The sequence below is a fragment of the Botrytis deweyae genome, assembly GCF_014898535.1.
Source record: "Botrytis deweyae strain B1 chromosome Unknown BDEW_008, whole genome shotgun sequence".
Lineage (NCBI taxonomy): Eukaryota > Fungi > Ascomycota > Leotiomycetes > Helotiales > Sclerotiniaceae > Botrytis > Botrytis deweyae.
In genome coordinates this window covers 84,864-109,336 of record NW_024066215.1, presented here as the reverse complement: position 1 = coordinate 109,336, position 24,473 = coordinate 84,864, and the positions used below count along the sequence as shown (strand labels likewise).

At 42.3% G+C, this 24,473-nt stretch overlaps 7 protein-coding genes across 7 annotated transcripts; 1 reads left to right on the top strand and 6 right to left on the bottom strand.

Annotated features, from left to right (window-relative positions):
* Positions 1-22: 22 nt before the first annotated feature.
* EAE98_004230 (uncharacterized protein) lies at positions 23-1,004 on the bottom strand (the record flags this gene model as incomplete). The annotated part of the gene is made up of 3 exons (XM_038951850.1): positions 23-395; positions 451-601; positions 713-1,004. 3 exons carry the CDS (start codon positions 1,002-1,004, stop codon positions 23-25), a joined length of 816 nt encoding a protein of 271 aa, XP_038811386.1.
* A 738-nt stretch (positions 1,005-1,742) lies between these two features.
* Positions 1,743-3,583, bottom strand: EAE98_004229 (uncharacterized protein; the record flags this gene model as incomplete). Its single annotated transcript, XM_038951849.1, has 4 exons — positions 1,743-2,246; positions 2,303-3,070; positions 3,120-3,154; positions 3,202-3,583. The coding sequence occupies 4 exons, from the start codon at positions 3,581-3,583 to the stop codon at positions 1,743-1,745; spliced, it is 1,689 nt and encodes a 562-aa protein (XP_038811385.1).
* A 2,920-nt stretch (positions 3,584-6,503) lies between these two features.
* EAE98_004228 (uncharacterized protein) lies at positions 6,504-8,940 on the bottom strand (the record flags this gene model as incomplete). The annotated part of the gene is made up of 3 exons (XM_038951848.1): positions 6,504-7,118; positions 7,274-8,397; positions 8,490-8,940. The coding sequence occupies 3 exons, from the start codon at positions 8,938-8,940 to the stop codon at positions 6,504-6,506; spliced, it is 2,190 nt and encodes a 729-aa protein (XP_038811384.1).
* A 443-nt stretch (positions 8,941-9,383) lies between these two features.
* EAE98_004227 (uncharacterized protein) lies at positions 9,384-12,622 on the bottom strand (the record flags this gene model as incomplete). Its single annotated transcript, XM_038951847.1, has 2 exons — positions 9,384-11,531; positions 11,581-12,622. 2 exons carry the CDS (start codon positions 12,620-12,622, stop codon positions 9,508-9,510), a joined length of 3,066 nt encoding a protein of 1,021 aa, XP_038811383.1. The 3' UTR covers positions 9,384-9,507.
* Positions 12,623-13,205: 583 nt separating this feature from the next.
* On the bottom strand, positions 13,206-16,830 carry EAE98_004226 (uncharacterized protein). The gene is made up of 2 exons (XM_038951846.1): positions 16,088-16,830; positions 13,206-16,027 (listed from the first exon to the last, which is right to left on the bottom strand). Exons 1-2 carry the CDS (start codon positions 16,547-16,549, stop codon positions 13,319-13,321), a joined length of 3,171 nt encoding a protein of 1,056 aa, XP_038811382.1. The 5' UTR covers positions 16,550-16,830; the 3' UTR covers positions 13,206-13,318.
* Positions 16,831-17,210: 380 nt separating this feature from the next.
* Positions 17,211-22,574, bottom strand: EAE98_004225 (uncharacterized protein). Its single transcript, XM_038951845.1, has 4 exons — positions 21,739-22,574; positions 20,172-21,323; positions 19,595-20,088; positions 17,211-19,511 (listed from the first exon to the last, which is right to left on the bottom strand). The coding sequence occupies exons 1-4, from the start codon at positions 21,982-21,984 to the stop codon at positions 17,300-17,302; spliced, it is 4,104 nt and encodes a 1,367-aa protein (XP_038811381.1). The 5' UTR covers positions 21,985-22,574; the 3' UTR covers positions 17,211-17,299.
* A 443-nt stretch (positions 22,575-23,017) lies between these two features.
* On the top strand, positions 23,018-24,397 carry EAE98_004224 (uncharacterized protein; the record flags this gene model as incomplete). The annotated part of the gene is made up of 3 exons (XM_038951844.1): positions 23,018-23,243; positions 23,302-23,439; positions 23,499-24,397. 3 exons carry the CDS (start codon positions 23,018-23,020, stop codon positions 24,395-24,397), a joined length of 1,263 nt encoding a protein of 420 aa, XP_038811380.1.
* Positions 24,398-24,473: the final 76 nt, after the last annotated feature.

The window sequence follows — 24,473 nt, the reverse complement described above, 5'->3', positions numbered from 1 at the left end:
CCATTCCACAATCTTGAAATATTCAAGATATCCCATCAACTCCGCTAACTTTCCTCGCACTCGTGATGCCCACGTCCGCCAGCCCACTCAACGCAAACATGGCAGCAGTTCCAGCATTTGCACTGTATTCCAAATGGGCTGGTAGAATGACATCTCCACCTTTACAAATATCATCTTTAGGATCACAAATCGTCATCACTTTACTCGAATCGATACCCGCCAACGCAGTACCATTCTTTGGATCTCCAAACATGACGACGGATTTCACGCGTGATGTGGTGGTCGTGGGGAGCGAACTCATAGCCAGATGAACAAGTTGTGCTCCTTGAGAGTAGCCGGATACAGTGAGATGGGTATTGGGACAACTGGTTAGAGTATTGGTTATTAGATCGGCCCTGGGGTGTGTTAATGATGAGTATGGGTTTGAGGAGTAGGAGGAGGAGTACATACATAGTTTTTGCACCGGCGGGATCACCGCCCGCGAGAAACCCGGACACGCTCGCGGAATAATCGACGCCTTGGATGGACATGCTTCCTGTTTGGTTCATGTATGCGGCGAGGGCGGTGAAGAATGGAGGACCGGTTAGGATTCCCACATTGCCTAGTTTTTGAGTTAGTCATGTTGATTCGCTTGCTGACTTCCCGTGTATTCATTTGATTCCGAGAGAGAGGGGATGGTTAATGAATCAGTAGATAAGTGAAATAAACATACCCACTTCCCCTGTTCCGCGCGCAAATAATACAGTCATCGTAGCACAACTCCCATTACTATCCAGCACATCGTTCTGCGTAATCACATTTCCTCTGTCGCCGAGAAATGTTTTTAGAGTGCTGGAGTTCTGGAGATCGCTTCCTAGAGTGCCGAGTTCACTGGCTACGGCGGAGAGATCGCGGGTTTCGATAGGGTTGCTTTTGAGGTTGAGGGGGGGGAAGGGATATGAAGAGATGGAGGTGATGTAGAGGGAGATGATGAGTGGGAGATAGAAGAATGTTCGGGATGTCATGGTAGGGAGTGGAAGGGAAGGACCGGCCTTCGAGAATTGATTGGGATGAGAGAAGGGAAGGGAATGTTCTTGGCATGTGTTTGTGGAAGAGGTATGGGATGGGATGGGATAGGATGAGATGGTCATAAGGAAGAGTAGGAGAACGATATGAAACTAGCTCTTTAGTCAATGAATGGTGAAGATTTAGTTTGTTAGATGCATGGTTCCCTAGAGACACATTCAGCCACGATTCTGGAGGGAGGTGTATCTGATAAAATCATGGTGTTCCTGAGCAGATTACTTGCAGGGAGATTGGTTCAAAGTTTGTAAATTCATTGTTTTGCTATCCGCATGTGGTTGCTGTCACGAATGGTGTTTGAGAGTCTGGGTGGTGTATGGGAATGATGGTTGCTTGAAACAGTCTGAGAGGTTGTGTTGTTATGTAAGCCGATGTTGTTATTCGCTAATGGATGAGTGATCTTGTGATATATATAACCTACTCTTCGACTTAAAATTTATAATTGAAATAATCTCAGATTAATTGATTGATTGATTGATTCTGTAATCTATAATCTATCAAAAGAGTTTATATCTCTATAAGTATACTATTTTTATTAATTGATATATTCAAAATCTCGTTTAATAGATTTTTATAAGCAATTTTCAGGATCTTGAAAATCCTGCTTGCCTATTTACGAAAGGTATACAAAAACATGATGTCCAAATTGCAGTCCTCGCACATCTATTCATACCTAGGTACTACTTTTCAGCTGGCCTTTGTCTCCATCGGATAGAAACACTTCTTGGATTTGCCATTTGTAGAAGTAACTCCACGTTACTATCTTTGACAGTGTCCAAAGTTCGCTTCCTAGCTGCGTCGAGGGATTCGCCTTTGTTGGGCACTGGCTCGGCAGCATGGCTCCTGAAAAGTGCTGTCAAGGTGGCAACAAATTCAACTTGCGCAAACCTCTTGCCGGGGCAGTTCCTAATCCCTTCGGACCACGGAAAGTAAGTGCCCTTGGGTGGATTAAATAGACTTTCTTTCTCAAGATTGCAAGAGTTTTCAATCCATCTTTCTGGACGCCATGTCAGGGAGTCACCACCCCAATGACGGGGGTGTGTATGCAAAGCTTGCAAATGAGGAACCACCAAATAGTTGGCAGGAATGTGATAGGTCTGGTCATCGACTACCAGGTCGGTGGACTTGGAGCCGGTATATTTTGGTATACCGGGAAGAGGATTATAAAGACGTAGTGTTTCAAGCTAAGGCAAGTAATTAGCTGACCATCTAGATATTTTTCCCGAGCAATTGTTCTTACCAAAACCGCAAGAGATCGCTTGAGCTTCGGAAACAGCTCACTGTATGCCAGTGTTTTAGGATCTCGACCCCCAACATAGTACTTGATTTCTTCGTGAACCCAATCCTGAACCTGTGGATTCGCCACCAAAAGTAGCATGGAGTAGGAAAGCGATATAGCAGTCGTATCGTGTCCAGCAAAATTGAACACGAAGATGTTACCAAGGATTTCGGCGGTTGTCAAAGGCTTGAGTTTATTGTCTTCGCCGGGATCTAGGCTAGTAGAATGGCTTTCGTTCGAGGCTCGGACCAAGTTACTGACCAGGTTCCCGTTACCAGACTCGCCATTCTGTATTAATCTCTTCTCCGCTGCCACTTGGGAAGCCATATAGTTGCGGAATGAATTGATTGCCCACCCAACTTGCTGAGAGCTGCGTGGCAAGAATGGCAGATTGAACAGCTTCTCGGGAAGAACCATTGTGAGCAGGGCATTCTCCAGGATGATCGAGATAGAATCCCGATAAGTCAGAAAGTCTTGATCCTGAATTGTGTGGTGAGAAATGCTACCAAATGGGTATGACTTTTGAAAAGCAACATATGCAAGCACGTGTAAAGCTAAAGTTCTAGTATCGTCCGGCGTTGCATTTGTCCCATCCCTACTTTGAGAACACCATGACTGCAACATATCCTCGGCTTGGCGAAAAGATTCGTCCCACACCTGAGGGCTTTTTTGTTCATTGAATGGAGTGGCAGTGAGTTTTCTTTGTCTCTGCCAATCGTGTCCTTCTGCCTAAAACTTGTGAGCTCGTGGCAGTGATGTTGAGTTGAAGATATCTTACAGTCGAGATGTTTGGTCCAAAGACATTGAGGGCTTCTACTTCATATTAGCCCGTTCTCAGCAACAAATTATGGGAGAATTACCCAGCATCCATATAGGGCGTACAAAGTCCCGACCACGAGAAAAGATGTCAGTAACAGTGGCAGAGTTTGCTACAAAAATCCAGTTTCTTGTGGGCGTTACCAGAATCCAAGCGTCTCCAAGACGTACGTGAGTATGGAACCTATCGTGGAATTCCCATCCCAGACGGGTGTGTCTCGTGAATGAAAATGCACTGAAGGGGAATTGCCGTACAACAGTCTTGAATATCGTTTGGAGTGCAATCCACAAAGGGTTATCAGGAGTGATAGGGCTGATTACGCGGGGCAATCCCAATGCCGATGCATCTTTGTAATTTAAATACAGCGAGTACACGTTGTAGAGAAGAAACGATACAAGAAAGAGTATTGGGTAAACGAAAATCATTGTGTAGAAAAGAAGGTCTATTTACTTGTTCTGAAGGTTCTATTGTGGTGACCAAGTAATTCAAGAGAGATGCTCGAAAGACTCTATGTGGAAAATTCCAATTTGATAAAGACTGGAGCGGAAAGCCTGGACGAGCGGCACAGCACGAAAAGGCTGGGTTCCATTCAAATTTAAGCGGCCCCCAAAGAGGCGGGTAATTGTTGTAGCAAAATTAACATCAAAAAAATGCAAGTGTAGTATAACAGATATTCATCTTGTGTAGTTGTAGGCGGCCATCTATTATGACATCTGCGAGACAGTAAATCGCTTGAAGTTTGAAGTAGCGCCAACAGACTACTAGGTATCAATCAAGTAGGCATTGATTATATTCAATGGGAATACTAATTGATAATATCATTTTAACGCGAAAAGAATTTATATAAAGTACTAGTAATATATTTAAAACTCGATTAAAATTTGTAGTTATTATATCGTTTCAAGTTGAAATTAGTAAATTTTCTAGTAAAATATAATTTAAATTTTGTAATTAAAGTAGTATATATTAAATCAAATAGTAGTATTTCTTAGAATCTATGAGTAAAGAATACTATAGATACTAGAGAGAGACTTATATATATGAATTGAGCGCTAGATCTAAGAGAGAAGAGAATAAGGAGTTATTATCTAACTACTAGTTAGTAGTAGTAAAAGAATCTTTTTTATTATTAATTTCTAGTAATTATAAAATAGTTTTAAAAGATTTAAAAGCTTATTTAAAAACTTATTAGAAAAACTTATTAGAAAAACTTATTAGAAAAACTTATTAGAAAAACTTATTAGAAAAATTTATTAGAAAAATTTATTAGAAAAACTTATTAGAAAAACTTATTAGAAAAATTTATTAAAAAAACTTATTAGAAAAACTTATTAGAAAAATTTAGTAGAAAAATTTATTAGAAAAACTTATTATAAAAACTTATTAGAAAAACTTATTAGAAAAACTTATTAGAAAAACTTATTAGAAAAACTTATTAGAAAAACTTATTAGAAAAACTTATTAGAAAAACTTATTAGAAAAATTTATTAGAAAAATTTATTAGAAAAACTTATTAGAAAAACTTATTAGAAAAATTTATTAAAAAAACTTATTAGAAAAACTTATTAGAAAAATTTAGTAGAAAAATTTATTAGAAAAACTTATTATAAAAACTTATTAGAAAAACTTATTAGAAAAACTTATTAAAAAAACTTATTAGAAAAACTTATTAAAAAAACTTATTAGAAAAACTTATTAGAAAAACTTATCAAAAAAACTTATTATAAAAACTTATTAGAGAAATTTATTTATATAAATTATTTATATTATTTATAATAAATTATATTATTATACTTAAAGATATCTAAATTTAAATTTAAAAGATTATTGCAAATTTAAATCGTATAGTAATCAGTCCCATGCAACCACTGCCGCGAATCTTTAAGCAGTACATTGAGATTAGCTAGGCATACAAAGTCAGAATATCTAACAGTCATCTGTAGTCAATTTCTGCTAGGAGTCCTTAATCGTGAAGGATGATCCATTCATCACTCTATACAAAAGAGGATGGTCTGACTGTTTCTTAACATCAGCTACCAGGCCATACTAAAGCTTGCACTATGATACCGTAATAAGCAGTATTAGTCGTTCATATCAAGCTCACAAAGTATCTCGCGTCACTACAACCTCTTCTATTCGTCGAATATCAGGCTCTTCTTTCTCCTCCTGATGCGTGGTCACTTGTTGGTACCGGCTGTAATACCCTGTCTCAATTCGACGAGAGGAAGACGAGGCATTCGGCACGAAGGTCGGAGATCTTTGGCGATTAACTGATGGCCTAAAACAGAATAGCACATCAGTTGTCTTAAAAATTCTTCTATCCGTTTAATTATGCTCACTAGCTTGCAGGTATATTAATTTCGTTTTGGCGCACGAGTCTTTACCAACTGTCTATGGTGATAATATTGCCAGACTCCATAAACCGAAACGGAAATATGATCCATAAAATAGTTTTGATCAATGATTCCCGCTCAATCAAGCAGTCGAGAGTTGACAGGATATCTAAAACTAGACTGCATTACTTGTCTTGATTAGAGTCACTCGTACCGGTATCTGTATGCTAGTTCATATAGTAATAAGCTACAGCTAATAGAGGCCTTAAAGCTTATGTTAAATCTGCTCTTATTTATTCCTATTGAATACATCGCAGTGATTCATATCGAGGCATGGCCAATTGCGTTTTCGGTCCTGCTTATTTCATACACACTACAGATGGCTGGCATTTTAAGATTGATTACCATACTACCAGTACCCATTCATACTCATGTCTTGAAGCGAATCTCTATGTGTCATCTTATAGCTCGGTGACGACTGGGTTCCTTCTATAAATAGGGATTTTAATGGGCGGGCTGGGGATCCTACTTTCTCCAAGCCCTAGAACCCATATTGTAGAACTGGATGGTGTTGCCAAGCATGGTAGTAGTTCATCTTATATTGAGTAGACGAACAACGTGCTCGATGATACTAAAATCAGATGGACCTGTACCTCAAGTGATACAATCACGTTCGATTTAGGTATACTGGGTTTAAATTGTTTCAATGATTCCACTCGCCAATAGTAAACTTTCATGAATCTCATTCTGATGACGGTGTCAATTATTTGAGGAGTAATGTTCTATAACTTCATATTTGTCATATGAGTTGAGAAATCCCTCAAATATGCGAGTAGTATCACATTGAGCTTCATTGTGCTCACTGATTTATAGCCCGTATGATTAGTTGTTCAGAGTTCCTTCCATCATAATATTCGGCATCTGCTAATACAGCTAGAAGGCTGATGCTAGTCCACCAGGCCTTGCATAGTTCATGGTCTTTGAAGAGGAGTAGCTTTTCTTAAAGTAACCGTCATATGATACGAATAGTATATTCTCCATTCCCATGAGATTCCTCATAGAATTCCTCCCCAATCAGTTTATCACTCTCCGCATCATAGGCGACATTCTTTGCAAGGTTCAATAGACAGCCCACCCTCACCAAACTTTTCCGAGTACAGCTTGGCTTTAGAATGAGAGCACGAGAGCTCCGACTAGTCTCGAAATTTAGGGGGAAAACGAACAACATCCCTTCTCTAATCTCCCTCAGGTTGTCATCAGACTGCAAACGATCAAAAACCATGGGAGAAAATAGCGGATGAGATCTACCGAGCACCTGGATGTAGTGAACGTTGTTGTTATTCCAGGTCGCTGCATTCTGTTTAGACAATGTAAAAGAGTGACGCCCAACCTTCAATTGACCACGAAGTCGAAGAAATCCCGAAGTGACGGATCCAAATGGGTCTTTGCTAGAAATAGTGGTTCCGACATCAAGGATGGTAAATTCAGGAGGGTGGATCCGATTTAAATCCAAAGTCATGTGATGTTTGTATTCTGCTGGAGTCCAGTCATACCAGCGCGTAGAAGCCTCATTGTATGGACCGTTATCCCATGCATTTGCGATTGACCTGCCTGTTGATGAGGCCCACTAGACCATAGGATCGTCAGCAATTGCCTATCACGGAAATACTTGCAAAGGTTAAATATGTTGGTAAAGTTTCTACAAGGAGGAAACGAAAAATAAAGTAGGAGAAAAGAAACTAGTATCAGAAGCTATGATATCAAGGAATGAATTGCGCTCACACTCCAAGATGGTGCGACGTTAGAGCTCGGGCATTCTCGACGATCAAGATCATGTCTAGAGCCAGGAATGGTTGCTAGCCATCCCAATTGCCTCTCAAGCTCGAATGACCACATTCCGGCGAGATAAACCTTGTTTTTGGTCGGTAAGTATTCCCCAAATTGACGTGCCACACCAGCCATTGCCATAAGTATATCGTCTGGATACGAAAGAATAGTCTTGCTATACATCTGTAAGAGTTGACTCCAGAATCTTCGGAAAGCGAAGTTTGCGGTAAGAGAATGGGGAAATAGAAGATGATCATCGGATATCTTTAAACAAGATGATATGACAGGAAATGACTCTGATGCCATTATTTGTTGACATTTCCACATTACTTCCCCATTAAAAAACTGTAATGTTCTTTTGGTTAGAGCCCTCTCTTGTACAACCCAACCGCGCTGGTTTAGGGGTGCCTCTCGAATGATCTGAAGCCACTTGTCCTTGTTGAGAATTGTTATTCTTACTGGGCTCTGCAGACGCGGATATTTTGCTCTATCAAGATTTATACATAGTACGTCGTCCACCAGAGAGTTCCTTGGAGAGAAAAGACCCTTTGATCCATCAGTCGCAGCAGAGGCTGCGATGCAGCAAAAGGCATTCCCATAGACTTGGGACATTTTTGGTGCTTCATTCTCCCAATCTGGTTTGGAATCCTGGATGATGCAAAGACTGTCAATCCAAAGATATCTTACATTAAAGTCTCGTAAAAGTCTTTTTCCTACATCGATGGCATCCTGGAAAGTTTTACTTAAATGAGAAATGGGCAACCCTTGTTGAAAAGCTTCCATATTCTTCGTCGTCAAAGTAAGGATCGGTGCTTTGCCCCAGCAGTGACTTAAAGTCGCGTATGAACTTGCAGGTTCTGCATTAGACGACAAGATTAACCTTGGAGGATCGCATTCAACATCAATGAGACGTGTAGGCAAGCAATGCGAAGTCTTCTCAGATATTGACGCGGAATTGCATAATTCGTGAGTTTCTTGGCACTTTCTTATTGATGAATAACAGAAGTTCCTCCATCTCTCTTCAGAAAGATGATTGGTGTTTGTAAGAGACTGTGACGCTTTATGGAAGTCTTGGTAACCTGTATAGAGATTTCAGCAGATATGCTTAAACTCTCCATGTCTACCCTTGAAGCTGTAACTCAGGGATTGGACACTATGAAAAGTGCTTTACCGTTTAATGTGTCTAAAGCTAGCACCAAAACGCCACCGCCCTTCCATTTTGTCCTCTCATAGGTTGTTTTGTAGGACAGCTTGTAATAGCCCACAGAAATCCCCTCCTCAAGTTCAAGAGACAAAGAGCTTATGATGAAACGCTTTGCAATATCAGTCAAGGACAACGCATTAGTATTATTGTTTGAATAGAAATTCCGATAAACTCCCTCATCTCTAAATGCTCTCCATACCACGGCGCAGAAGCGACAGCCTCCATGTGCGCCGTTCAAGATCAGCAGCATAGTAGGTGTTTCTTCTTCGGATAGCTTTAACCCTAGCATATCCTCGATTTCACTTCCAATCTCTGTGTTGTGGAAGAGTATGCTGTTGCAAAGCTCACAAATGGTTGTGGTTTCATCTCCTTCGAAGGATTCGGAGAGACCAGCTATTTCCAGGTTGACGCTCGCCATGCTTTCAAAGTCTCCGAGATGTATTGAATAGATTTTCAGTTCTTTGGGGGAATTGATGAGATGTTGGTCAATAGATAATACGAATCAAGATGGACGATAAAGTCTGATTGCGGCGCACTTTTGAATGAGGATGGCTTGGACAGATGATGTGAAATTGGGTGTATGGTTCTGTAGTGTCTAGGATTCTTTTATTTGCTCCAGGACTAGTGGACCCCGGACTCCATGATATAAGCAACGGATATCTAATGGGTGCTTAATAAGCTATTTTGGACGCACCTTCTCTTCTATCAGGATAACGCTTACGCTTCGACGAAAAATACGGCTTCGAAAATACCGCCTCATCTTGAAGTTTTATAGAAACAAAGGTTTACTTGACTGTATTTTACACTACGCCTTGGTATTAGTGCAAGTGAATGAAAAGCCCCAATGGAACCAAACTTTATGCTCACCGGGAAGGACTTCCCACTTGAAAACTCAAGCAACAGCCCTTGTATCTCATTTCATAACTTCTAAAACTTTTGGTTTATTGGTATCTTTACATGTACACTCAGACTCCCTATTCTACCTCTACTCCTCCTTCACAGCACCTCCTGCCGCAGCTTGAGCAATATGACTTTGCCACCAATTAACCCAATCACTTACAAAACTAGCCTGAATCTTCACACCTTCGACATCGCACTTTGTCATTGTGTGCAGGTAAACCTTTCCAATCTTCTCGAATTGACTCTTATCCGCTCTATATATACCAGAGGCCAAAGACAAACTAGCTGTACTGGCAGCTTTGGCGAAGACCTTAGACTGGTCCTTGAGTACTTCTTCGTGGATACCCTTGATCAAGGCGATTTGTGCCTTGACATTAACCTCTACCTCGGTTTCCGAAGACGATGCCTTCGATTTGGACTTTGCGAAAGCTTGAATTATTGAGAAGGCCTTGTCACTCAAGTGTTTGGCTTTGGTAATACGGATCAGTCGTAACAAAGGTAATAGAATTTCAGCGGCCAAGGGATCAGACGCTTGCTTCTTGGCATATATATCAAGAAGATCCAAAACTCTGCTTTTGAAGTTGACCATATTTTCCTTGGCGTCCTTTTGTTCTTGTTTCTTACTAGGCCCCTTCTTTTGCATTCTTCCGAGAACCTCCTCCAGTTTTGGTGTGAGAGCATCCATCCCTGAATCAGTCATATCGGAGTCGCTATCGCCATCCTCGTCTTCGTCATTTTGGTCTAATGCTGAGGTGCCGAGAATCTTTGCTAGAGCGTCGTTGAGCTCTTTGTTAGCCTCGTCGTCTCCCTCATCTTCATCGTCTTCTGATTCTTCTTCATTCTCTTCCTCGTCGCTCTCTTCCTCTTCCTCTGCAAGATGTGCATTTAAGTGACCCTCCTCGCCGTTCATGTCAACAACTTCGACATCCGAGTCCATTTCATCATCTTCTTCATCAACGTCCATCGCATCTTCATCATCTGGGTTCTCATCAAACATTTCCTGCTGTCCTCTCATGTTTTCGCTAGTTTCTAGCACGTCTGTCATGAGTTTTAATCCACCTTCAGTCATCTCACTCATGAAAGCAGTAAAGACATGTTGAGTGACTTTTCGGAGAAGAGCGGATGGTCTAGAAAGGAAAGACAGTAAGAGCTCCACGAGAACCTCGAAAGGCTCAACTTCCGAATCCTCTGTTGATTTGTGTTTGATCAAGTTGTCGTAACATAACTTCAATTCATCCAGAATGGACACAGCTTCAACATCTCCGTTGTACAACTGAAAGATTACTAAAGCATATAATAATGACAGGGTTTGGAAAGTTGCCTCATCCTTTCCTCCTTTTTTTGCTTTCTTGATGAGTTTCTGTAATGTACTGAATGCAGCATCTTTAGCACCAGTGATAAGCCCGTCCATGGCGACTGCATCAGGTGTGCAGGAAATAACTAAATCACAGGGGTAATGATAGCCATCCATATTGGATAATAGATGAGTAAATGCCGATGTCAATCGGTTTCTGATCAGTGTTCGGGTTCCTTCAGAAATGGGAGGTTTGGCTTCTGAATTATTCGAATATGCTAATGAGGCAAGCTGAGGTAACGCAGCGGATTTGATCCAACTTGAGTTTTGTGATGCTTCTGTGATATCAACATGTCGAATTGCGGTTAAAACATAGTCTCCAAACATTTGTCGACGTTTTTCGGCGTCATTGGTTTCCGAGCTTGGTATGACCATAACAGGAGAGGTGAGAACATCGAGAACGGCTTCACCATTTGTGTCATCAACCATACTCAGCAATTTTTCTATTGTTTTTGTCTTTGTGACTCGGTCAAAACTGTATGCACCGTTGCCGTCAATCAATCCTTGAAGGACAACAACCAATGCTTCAGGATTCTCTTCCACCGCGTGTGTAAGAACCTTTAGCGACTTGTCGGCGGCCCGGTTTAGGAAGCGATCTTTTTCCTGAACGTGATTGATAAGGCAGCGCACGAGGTTGTGACTGAAAATACTTGTGATGAGTGTTGTACACGAAATATGGCTTTGAATCATTCGTTGAAAGACCAAGAAGCCCCAAAATTTACGCTCTCTTGATGCAGATGCAGAAAACAGATTTTCTAAGGAATAGTCAATAATGGGTCAAAAGATAGAATGTAAATAACGTACCATCAACAGTAACCTTCCAAAATTTGTCGAATTCAGACATAATGTTCTTGGCCTTGCTATTAGCTGCTTTAACATATTGACTCAAGACAATGTCCCAAACAAAATGTAACTTTGCATTCCATGTTCCAGTTTGCTTGGCTTGTTGTCCTTTGCTCGAAGTGTCCTCGCTGGAAGAACTCTCCTTGAGGGCTTTTGCAAGGGAGTTGAGGTGCTCCAATGGGTTACCACTCTGTCCCCAAGGGTTGCTTGGAAACTTCATTTTTGGAAACTTGTCCCTTGCTCTAAGCCATATACCAACACCTTCTGGTGAGAGTCCTAATCCAACATCGCACAATTTCTTCAAGGTAGATTCCGCCTGGTCTTGGTTCATCTGCTCCAAAGCTTCCATAATTACCCAACCGCATTCCTCCCGAGTCCAGGACTTTTTGCTGGATAAATCCAATAGCTTGTCCAGAATCAATTCCCATTTTCCATCGATCGAAAAGAGTATCTTAGACCTGACAAAGCATTGCAGTCCAAACAACAATCCAAGAGCATGATCTTTCTGTTCCTGTCCGCTAAGATCGCCCTCGGGTTTCGTTTTGAGGATCAAAAATTCGAAGACGTTATCGAAGGTCAATCCAGGATATTTTGTCGCACTCAAATTCGCCGAACCAAAAAGTTGGGCCAAAAGCTCCGAAAGTACAATGCTGAAGCCCAATCGCGCACCCTTTCTGCCACTTGCGAGTCCCCGAAACAATCTTCTCTCGAGATGCTTTTGTAATGTTGATTCTTCTACTCCATCTCCACCTAACAATCCGGACACAATTGCATTGGCGGCATCAAGTCGTTGCGAATCATCCTCACTACTCAGCATATCGTAAAGATTGACCTCACGCTTCAAATCGTCCCCTCTTGGGTTGTTGACAAATGGTGATGTATCGAGAGGAGCGGGAGTTTCCACGGGCTTCTTGGTCGTTGGCTTGGAGGTTTTTTGTTGCTTTTTGGCAGCAGGAGCTGCAACTGCAGCATCTTGAGCTGAACGCTTCCTTTTGCTACCCATTTCGAATTATAGCTTGATAGTTGCAGAAATTGTAAAATTTGAAGAGCTCAGTCTAAAAACTTGACCAAAAATTAAATTCTGCCATAAGGCGGTAAGACTCTGGGTTCTCAGACTGGCTTAATATATTTATACCTTGCTAGCGTTTTAAATGTGGGTACGAGAGCTCCCCATGCTCTAGAGCACACAAAAGTTCAGATGCTCTCAACTACAAATAATCAAAGTTCTAGGTATTACATACCTATCAAGAAGGTTGTATCCAATGTCCGGAATTGAGCAGCATATACATCCACACCATACTATATCTCGTCTCCTCCTCTGCACTATTAACAAAAAAATATCAACATCTGAAACTACCTACCAACGCACTTTCAAATACCTAGGTAAATATCGAATCTACATTAGAATACCGGAGGAAGTCAAGAAGGATAGGTATATGAAATCTGAAAGTTCATAACGGCCACTCATTACAAATTGAACTATTAGTCCCCTCATTCTATTCCTTTTTGGCGACCTCATTGCTGCTCGATTCCAAGAAACATGTATGGTATCTCGTAGATGTATCACTATTGCAAAATGAACAAAACAGGGGTATAATCATTTGACTTTTAAGTAAAGCATGTACATTGAGGGGCAAAGTTTAAATGGCTCATGTATAATACACACAAATATTCTTTTCACCATCTACCATTAATCCACTCAAGAGATATCGAAAAGTGGCTTCAACTTCACCATCAGCGCCCACTCATCTTTCTTGACTTCATCTCTGTAGAACTCCTTCAGGGTATCGATACTCTTTCTGCTAATCAATGAGTACAATGTATCAGATTCCTCCAAGTGTCTACCATATGTCGGTTGTGAACTGCCCATTTCGATTTTGATAGCAACGGAAGGTTCTCCCCTCTTGCACTTTTCAAGTTGCTTGTGATCACGTTCAATGGATGTGACTCTTCCAATACCCACGATCTCCTTGCTACCAGTGACTGAGTTATGTTTAACAGCGGCTATAGGGGTGTGCAACCTGAGATTTCCTTCAACAACATCGACACCGATAACAATAGGGCCGGTTTTGTTGAAGACAGCTACTGGTTTAAGAACGCAAGGGAAGACGGCCAAAAGCTTAGAGGCTTCCTTCTTTGCCTCAGCAATAATCTGCATATGCTTGGTGAAGGAATCGAAAAGATGATAGATAATATCTGCAGTAAAGATCTTGATGCCTTGATCATCGGCGTATTGTTGTGCCTCCTTATCAATCTTAACATCGAAACATAACATGACCGCGTATTCCTTTTGCTTCTCAAGCATAGTACCACAATTCATTACATCTCTCCTGAAAACTGGACCAATACCGACGTTGGCAACAGGAATCTTGGATACCTTCAAGAAATCTAGAAGAGCTTCCAAAGATCCAAGAGTAGATGCTTGAACGGTGACACCACGTCCAGATTTCTCAACTCGACTAAAGAGTGCACCAAGATCGGACTCAACCTCAGCCTCGACATCCGACTCGTCATCGTCAGGACCAACAACCATCAATCTCGAACCTGCAATAGCGCCTTCGAGACCAGGTGCAGAGATCTTGACACCGAGAGCGGCCTTGACCTCCTTGTTGTGGACATATTGAGATTTAAGACGAAGTTCCTTCATCTCAGCTGGTGTTAGTAGAGCTCGGATATTTGTTGTAATAGCTCCATCTACACCGCATACGACAATACGATCACCCTCTCGGAGGATACCGTTGGATAGAATGACATCGATAGTCATACCGAAACCTTCGATAGCCTTGACCTCAAGGACAGTACATTGAACTTCCGAAAGGTACATCAAAGCACCAACCATACGCTCTTGGGTGAGTTGGAGAATTAACTTGAGCATATCTGGAATACCCTCACCAGTGTGAGCTGACGTAGGAACCAAGGAAACATTCTTGGCCATAGATTTGTTCTCGTAGAAAACTTCAGCGTTAAATCCTTGTTCGGCAAAAGCAACCTTTGTATCTGCGAGACGCTTTGCGAATTCGTTTTGTACACCCTTGTTTTGAAGTGCCAAACTCTCTTGGAATCCGTTGTTATCAACCTTCTTCCAGCCATATAGACGATCAATTTTGTTAAGAGCAACAATGAAAGGTGTCTTTCTATCCCGAAGAAGTTTCATCGATTCCAAAGTCTGAGGCTCGAGACCGTGCATAATATCGACAACAAGAATGGCAATGTTACAAAGTGATGAACCACGGGAACGTAAATTAGAGAAAGACTCGTGACCAGGTGTATCGATCACCAAGAGACCAGGAACCTTGAGATCGAAGCTCTCATCTCTGTTCACTACTGCAATCTTCTTCCTGATAGCCTCAACTGGGAAGTAAGTCGCACCAATTTGTTGCGTGATACCTCCAGCTTCTCCTTCCTGCACGTTAGTTTGTCGAATCTTGTCCAAAAGCTTGGTCTTTCCAGTATCGACGTGTCCAAGAATACAGCAAATGGGGGATCGCAAGTTATCCTTTGATCTAGCCGCCAATGCTGCTTCGTGTGCCTTTCGTTTTCTTTCCGCGGCTTCATTCTTTCTTTTGAGTTCGGCCAATTCTCTCGCTGTGGCTTCTTCGTCATCGGATGAATCTTCGTCTTCTGAATCAGATTCAGAATCAGAATCTTCTTGCTCCTTCTTCCTAACTGGTAAGGAAGAGGCAGCCTTCTTCTCGCCTTCTTCCTCAGAATCCGCATCCCAGCTATCTTTGACATCCTCATCTTCTTCGTCAGCAGCTACCTCCCAATCTTCTAGCTCGCTGTCCTCTTTAGTTTGCTTGGCGGCTTGTTCGGCAGCTTCTTTCTCTGCTTTAGCTGCGGCCTCAGCGGCGATTCTCTCGGCTTCCTTCTTCGCGCGTTCAGCGGCCTCGGCAAGGGCTCTCTCTTCATCTGCCTTAATCTCGGCGGGATTCTTCTTTACGCCCTTCTTTTTGTTGCCATAAACAACCTTTTTCTTTTCTCCGCCCTCTCCACCTCCAACCTTTACACCGGCATCGATCATTTGCTTTAGTTTCATTTCATTTCGCAATTTCTCTTCTCGTTGAGCCTTAGTGAGATAGGTACCCTCTCTCTTTTGTTGTTCAATCTTCTCCTTCTCCTTTTGTTTTCGCAAGGCTCTGGCCTCTTCACGCTTCTTCTCCTCTTCAGCTTCTCGGCGTTCCTCTTCTTCGATTCGAGCCTTCTCCGCTGCAATGGCAGCGGCTCTTTCAGCTTCCCGCTTTCTCAGTTCCTCTTGTTGTTTTTGTAGCTTTGCAAGAGCAGCTGGAATCTTTTTGCCTTTCCCACCTGGAGCGGGAGTCGGTGCGGCCTCGACGGGTTTCTCTGCCTCGACTGGCTTCTCAGGCTCGGCAGCCTTTCCACCTGGAGTGGTCTTCTTTTTCAAAGCCGCCTACAAATTTTACAATTAGCAAAACTCTCAAAAGAACCTTGAACCAAGAAATTCACATACTTGTTCCTTTTTCCTCTGCTTTTCTCTCTCCTTCTTCAACTTTTCTTTTTGCGCTTTTGTGAGCATTTTTCCATCCGCACCCACTTCATCATCTCCTGCATCGTCATTCTTTGCAGGCTTGGCTTGCGCATTCTTTCCTTTTCCTTTCTTCTCTGGCAAGGCGAATTCATCATCTATTGAAGCTTCAACGGGAGCTTTGTCGGCGAAATCATCTTGAGGTTGTTCACCGGCGGCTGGTGGGTCCTCTCCCTCAACGAAATCTTCCATCTGCTTTCCCTTTTTGCCTTTCTTTTGCTTCTTGCGCATCATAGCCATGAGACCTCCTGCAGGAAATTCCTCCTCAGGATCAGCCTCCGCAGCGTCGGCATCGGGTTCCGTTGCCTTGACAGGTTCAACGGTCTCTCCTAGCTCCGCCTCCCAGTCATCGTTCTGCTTCTTATTGTTCTTCTTCTTTGGTGCCATCTTGGTGTTTGATTTTGTCGACAATTTCAAGAACGAAGAGTTGGAGAAGGTTGCCTAATTATAGTGAGAATTACGTGGCGAAATCAAAAGTCGAGGTTAATTAGATCGAGGATTTAATTCGAGACGATCCCAAACAAATCAGCTAGCCTTAAAAAGATGAGCGACAGCTGTTCAATGAATGTTAATTTGACAATCTAGTGAAAGAGTGCCAAAAAAGATGATAATTGAATAACTTTCGAGATTCACTATATCGTGAATGTATGAATGTTATTTCGAGTGGGATTGAAGATTTTGAGGTATGCGCGGGGCATTTTAATCTTGAATGTGCGTTCGGTGGTTTGACTGATTTGCGTTCAAATTCACACTAAGCAGGGATCTAAACGAGTTCACCCCCCCTCCTTGGAATTCTTTCACTTCATCTCATATCTCTGGGTCTCTTCCGAATCTTTCTCTTTGTACTCTTCAGGATGACATTGTCGAGTTCTTGGTATTGTAGTCTTGGTAAATGGATTATTTGGATCGTGATTTTTGTATAATAATTCATCTCATCTTGGGCGGCTGAATCTTTTTTCATCTCAATCTATAATCAATCATGCCGACAGGTCTCGCCTGCTTCATACTTCATTACAAAACTCTGGAAAGATTACACCGGATGTGGTCTCTTATTTTGAGTCAAATTATATGGACTATTGAAATAAATAGTTTTTATGGTTCATACTATCTAAAATACCATTGAGCCGTTTGAAACTATTAAATGACTGGTCTCAAAAATGCTCCTAAATCGTCATAAGCCTGCTCTATATAGACATTAGGGTCATGACTAGTTTCCAACTTTCCCTCATGCATATTCTCGAGTAGCATGCAAAACCGCTTAAACTGTCTCTTGTTCTCATCAGTTTGACGATGCCCAATTCCAAACATTGCTTCGAGTTTGTCATTTTCTAAAACCCTCTTCAGAATATCACCGTCAACTTGCATACTTGTTCGACCCTGTTTTGGTTCCAAGTCTGCTGATCCATCCCATGGTCGTCCTCCAACAAGACCAGAACTCCTTGCAAGATTGGCAACATAACTGAGAAATTGCCACGCTCGGACATTAAGGGTGGTGAAATGGTACAATGATCCATCAATTCCTAATCCCAAGGTCTCTGAATTCATTTCATCATTGAAGATCGCACCAAGACCATGAAGACGAGTAGAATCCACGACAGAATCCCCGGCTTTGTGAACTTTCCAACTTGAATCCCATACAGGACGACAATTCGCAGATCGAAACCGGATTACTGAAGCCGGTAGTTGTGCTTCAAATACAGTATCGAGTGTATCAACTTTCAAGCCCGAACTAGCCCACAGACCAATGACAGATTTTGACCTGTCCGAGACAAACTCAATTTGATTGCTATCGGATCCTGCAAGAGGATTTGGTCTGCCAATCATATGGTGGAGAGATTCGTGTTGAAGTTGATCAGTATGCGTATGACGAAGATGAACAGCTCCATCAGTTTTGATGACCTCTAGAATTTGTAGAGAATGATGCCTGGTGAGAGCGTATATCTTTCCAGAATCGTAAGACAGTGAAATGGCCGGTGAAAGTAGTTTGGCTTCTGCCACGTTTTCATTAAACTTTCTTTCCGCCCTGTTTAGCGTGCTATAGTATAGTTTGACCTCGTTGCCGCTTTGTGCACAGTAGTACAAGCCTTCAGAATCTCCAACGACTGAATACACAGAAGTGAAATTTTTAAACTGAGTCGTTTGCCAAAATGATATCTTGGGTCGACCAGAATATGCCACCGTAGTATCATCACTGTTGGTTGAGATAATCACAACTCTGCCTCCACTGGTACATACGACAATAAAATTCCAAATGGAAATTCCATGACAGTACAGCCACTCATAAATGCAAAGGATTTTCTCATCAAAACGGCCCAATCCTGCTACGAAATTTGTTTGTGGCCCATTCTTCTTGACCCTTGGGTCAGATAAATCTTCGCCAGTTTCGGGGTCTACAAAGTAAAGTGTACTTCGACCGTCTATAGAGGCACCAACGACAAATGCATTGCGAATCTCCGAATGAATGATTCGATATGGTGTTCCTCTGATTGGGATGCGGCGAGGTACCGTTTTTTGCTTTGTCCCCATTCTAGCAAGCAGAAGCCGATTGTATGATATCAGAAGAAGGTCAGTATCAGCTAGTGATTCAGATTCGAGCGGTAATATGGAGTTAATATTCGGTTGTTGTAGGGTAGTATTCAGTGCATCTACCAGCCAAATTTGATCCGCATTGATAGCCTTTCTCGATGTCTGCTTCCTTGGAGATTTTCCATCAGTACTTAGAGTACTTTGATCTATCTTAAAAATCTTCTCATCGCAATTCACAAACAAGCAGTTCGATTGCTCGGCTTGAATCAATGTTGCCACACTACCTCCGAATCTAATACAAGAAGACCTGCGGATATCGAACTTCTGTCCGGTTTGAGCAATGTCCAAAGATATGACTAAACCGGTGAGTGTTCCACACAGTAACGTAAAGTTGTCGGGAGTTGACGAGGGTATAACAAGAATACTGGCTAGTGCTCGAAGGTCATAGCTACACCCTTCGTAGATGGTAGGTACGCGTAAGTGAAAATTTCCCCGCCCAATGAACATCAAGAAAATTTCGCCATCCTTTCTCTCTCCGGTAACAATAAGCCCTTGGGGATCTTGTGGGTGCAGATACATCGCGAGGCACGTTACTTCTCCAACTTCGGGGGTCCACTTAATAATTATCTTGGGGGTATACAATATGGTAGGTGGCGAGGTACTATTATCAATGGCGGTATCGAGTATGCTAAGCAGGCGCTGTTCCTCATGATGTGTGGTAAACAATACCTTTCCATTGCAGATGATGGCATTGTTAATGAATGAAGTTGAAATTGGTAAGGCTTGAGGATAGCCCATCATATTCAAGCTGTCAAGTGTAGTACTGAGGAAAAGGTTAGACGGCTTGATCACACCCACAAAATTTTTCAGAGCATAGTTCATGATATGAGAGACTGGAAGACATACCAATTGCCCGAGTCGAGAACAACAATGGATCGTTCTGTTACCTGTATGGCACGATTTCCAGAGACGCTGGTCACAATAGTCCGACTCATCAGGTCTAATGGGATATGACTTGGGTCAAGTTCTTCTGCATTCGTCCGGTCTAGAGAAATTTGTAAAATAGCTGATCGATCCTCGAGCGAAAGTAACAACCAGTCGTCACCGCCAGCTGAGCCCGAGTATACTTCTGAGGGCAAAATCCATGCTTTCGTAACCGCAGAATGGAATTCAAGATCCAGGCCAAGAATAGCTTCAATACCAGACCTCAATTCTGTTATGGATGATAGTGCTCCTTTTCCGCTGCAAACAAATATCGAATCTGGCGAAGGAACGAAGCTCTGGGTTCTAGTATTAATGTCTAAGTTAGATTTCGAATTTTTCCTAATTACTACAAGATCCATAGCTGGCGACCAGTTTTGTGTGTCTTTTTTAACATTAGGTTGTGCTCGAGCCGTAATCTATGAAGAAAAATAGTCAGTGAAGTTCCCAGCATATCCTTTCAACCCGCCGTTGCAATAAGATACCATAGGTTGAAACTCACCAAATAAGTCCCCCCGATACTAGCGTCACCCGCAGAAACAAGCACATCACCATGGCGGTGAATATCCGGATCGAGTGAATAGTCTGCACAAGCAAAAGCTTTCCCGATATTGCATTGCATCTCGCCAACATCGGTTATAGAAAGATCAAGATCTTCTCTATCGTGATTCACCTGCAATAGACAGATCCATCCATCCTCTCGAGCAAGATATACATCATCATATTCCGCTGTATAGTGGGGCAACCGAGTCGGTTTTGCCCAGGCTGTCCATAGGGGCACATCTGAGCCTTGATAGAGGTCGAGGGGCATTCTTGGACCGCACCCAATTGGTATGCATTCAGGTGCACCCTCTAAAATACCTTTGTAAGCCACCATGGAATGCTTGTTCACTAGGACAAATGCGGCTTGGAAGCGTAAAGGTATGAACAATAGGGGGATCTCCCTCAAGGCATAGCCTTTTTTGCCTCTAGAATTTCGTGATTTAATGGCTGACAGAGGTTCCCCAACTCTCCATGAATATATGAGCATCCTTATCTTGCCATTCATGGTTACTATCAGTAGCAGGATAATATCATCGTCTGACCCAGCTGGAGGATGAAGGAATTCCAAGTTCAAAATTGCTCCTTTACAGAGAATAATCTTCTCAGACTCGATATACTGAAGTTCCTCGCCATTGATATATTGGCGATTCAGCTCCGTTCTTGACTCCAAGGCCTGGACTGTGAAACATTGTTCAGAACAACCTATAACCATATATCTTGAGCTGGGGTCAACAGATAAATGCGTTCCAGGCTGGAGCTTATCCATCGCTTTGGATAACCGTCGCCTACTGGACATAAACTTCCACGATCCGTCGCCGGATTGGTGTAGCATTAAAAAAACTGAATCGCTGGACGTGTCCGCTTCGAGTTGTAAGACTAGAATTTGAGGTGGCAAAAGCGTCTTGGAAGATGACGGGTTATCTGACGACGCCGAAAAGTCGATCATGTCAACGTCTTCGCATTCCTCCTTGACACGCACTTGCTCCTTTTCGTAGTCTTCGAGCGATCCCAGGACAGTCGCATTGCGAATTCTGGAACCGAAGTCGTCCTTTCGGATGACTTCAAATAGATGCGGACCAACCCCCAATCGTCGAATCTCGACAAATGTGTCCTGAGTTTGTTAGCGGTCATTCGAATGAGATGGGTATCATGATATAAATGAAACAGGTGCCGGCATTCGTAGTGACTTATCAATCTCTTCGTACATGCTCAAGATAGAAAGTATATAAGGTACTACATATACCTGCTAGGCCTCAAACGTTTGCATTTGTATGAAAATTCACCAATACTGCGAGTACATTGGGTATCATAAATGTGTGTAACAATTTGAGTATATTAGGTGTTTAGAATTCCTGATAGGCTCTGTGTCATTGTCATCTTATGATTCTTTTCAATACTTGCAGAATTTCAGTGATAACAGTTCAGTTCCTCCACAAGTAATAAAAGAACTGATAACAACAATGAACAAAAGCAACACAGCTAACATACAGCACGACAGCGTGACAACGAAAGCTAGATTTACTTACTCCAATATATGCTACATCATTGTACTCCTGGCCACGAAGTCTGATGGGCAGAATCCAATGTACAAGAGGACTGGGAATGATTGTTTGAGTCAGAACACCACGGACCGGAGGTCGTATCGTTTCCATGGTATGATCGATTGCCCTGTCATCCATTCGATTGTAGCGTTGAAGCAGTGTATGGGTATCGACAGTCCTGGTAACCCATTGTCCGTCAACCAAGACTTGTGTTTGCAATGGAAATGCCATGGGGACAATTCAAATAAGATTGATTGCCAATTAATTATCATCCGAATTAGGAAGACACGGCGTGCCTCGTATATGCCAACCTAATCGAAAGGTACTTGATAATAGGTATTGAGTAAGAGGTGGAATGATGAATGATCGATGACTTTAGGTTTTGGATGTGAACTTCGAGAGGACTGATCAATGAGATTGGACAGATATTGATTGTGTCATTACCTAACCTCAGGAACTCTATTTTTTTTTATAGACTTTTAACCAGAGGGTTAGGAGGAGAATAGTGATATTAATAGTTGGAGGTGCCTCGGAATATCAATAGTCCAAAAATGATACGCAGGTAGGTGAACGACATGAAAGTTTGGCCTATGAGCGAGCGAGCCTATTCATCCATGACCACCTGGTAAGGACAATATTGGTACTTGGGGTTGCTTCCAAATGCCAGTACTCCGATCATGCTCCTCAGATGAACCGCCTAAAAGTTGTATCTACCACTGGAGAACTTGAAATGCCGTGGCCAGCACCAATGGCCGTATCAATGTAATAAGTTTACGGGTCCAATATTTGATATATGACCTAGATGCTAGGTAGGTATGTGACCTTGATCGTGACTTCTGTATTTGTATTTAGCCTTTACAAAACAAGGCTGATTGATAGACCTCTTTCGGCCCGAAATATCATAGAAAATGTAAGACTTCAGACATTTATCTATCTATAGACCACGTAAAATACGCTCTGAGAAAATTCATACCCTTTTCAACTCGATAATATATTTTGGTTGTCATCAAGATGAGTTAATTGAATATATCATATTTTATTTGACATGGATGGAAAAGAATCCCTGACTGAAGACGGGAAACCATCAAGGTCGCTTCTACTCTGTTTTTACGCTAAGCTATCAAACTGGTTAACAATGGAAGGGATACTCTACGAGCCGGAGCCTTACGACAAGTGATTTATTGGCCCTTTGTCGGATTTCTTTCTCCGACTTTAAAAGAGGCTATCATGATAATTCGACTCTCCAAATTTCATCATACTCAATATGGAGTCTAATGAGCATCCCATTAAGAGAGAGAAGTCCTCGGCAAGCTCCTCAAGAGCCTCGTCCCGCTCCCCCTCGCATTCCATCAACGTGAAGCAACCACGAGAGCCTACCGAAAAGGAAGTAAAGATCTTGGAGGCATGCAAATGGAGAGATTTGGATACGATTAGAGAATTGGCAACATCGAAAGATGGCTTGGTCTCAGATGAAGTTCGTCGTCAAGCGTGTAAGATGTTCAAGCTCCCGAACAAACCTCTCGATTCGAATCTGACAATGAATAATAGGGCCTATACTCCTCGGTTGTGACAATGAACACGGCGACACAAAGGGCGATTTGACTAGCTGGAGGGAACTGCCAAAGCATGGGGACGAGGACCAGGTTGCGCTGGATGTCAATCGGTCTTTCATATACTATCCAAATGGTATGGTTATGGAAACACAATGAAGCAGCATGCATAGCACAAGCTAATATATTTCCCAGATCAAACCTCGAAAGAGATCGGCCATAGGAAGGAAGAACTATCTGACCTCATCATCGAAGTCCTACGTCGCAATCCTTATCTCTGCTACTTTCAGGGTTACCACGATATCTGCCAAGTACTCCTTCTTGTTCTCCCACCTGCTACTCGCACCCCCTCTGTTGCCCGGCTTTCCGCACTTCGAATTCGCGACTTCATGCTTCCAACACTATCCCCAGCTCTCGCACAACTTCGCCTTATTCCATCCATCATAAATACTGTCTCTCCTGCTCTTCGCACTCATCTCTCACAAACCCAACCATTCTTTGCTCTCTCTGGCACCCTTACAATGTACGCGCATGATATACAAGAGTATGGTGATATCGCTCGACTTTTCGACGTTTTATTGGCACGAGAGACTGTCTTTTCCGTCTATATGTTTGCGCAAATTGTTCTCTCACGCTCCGAAGAGCTTTTCGAGACACCCGCCGATGAACCGGAAATGTTACATTCTATACTTTCGAAACTACCTAAACCTCTCGATCTCGAATGTCTCATTTCCAATACAGTCAAGTTATTTGAGGAGCATCCACCCGAAACTTTACCCTCCTGGAGATCGATATCTTCATCTAGCGTCCTCAAAACCGCTCGTTGGTCTGATCAGATCACAAAACAGAGCCTTTCAGATGGCCAGAGGTATTTCGTGGAACAAGTCAAGGAATTACAGTGGGCTGCGAAGCGTGACGAATTGTTAAAGATGATGTGGAGATACAGACGGCCTGCTAAGGCTATTGGTATTGCAGTTTTGGTCGGAATTTTTTCATATCATTGTTTACCCAGGTCGAATGTAGTAGGAAGACGCTGGACGTCTATATTTGGGGTCTTTTGGGAATTACTGGGCGGGGGTTACAATGGCTATTGAAATATAGGCTGGGCGGGGTCTACTGACTGTGTATAAGGTCTCTGGGGTACCAGGGTATCGGGAATGGAGTATAGAC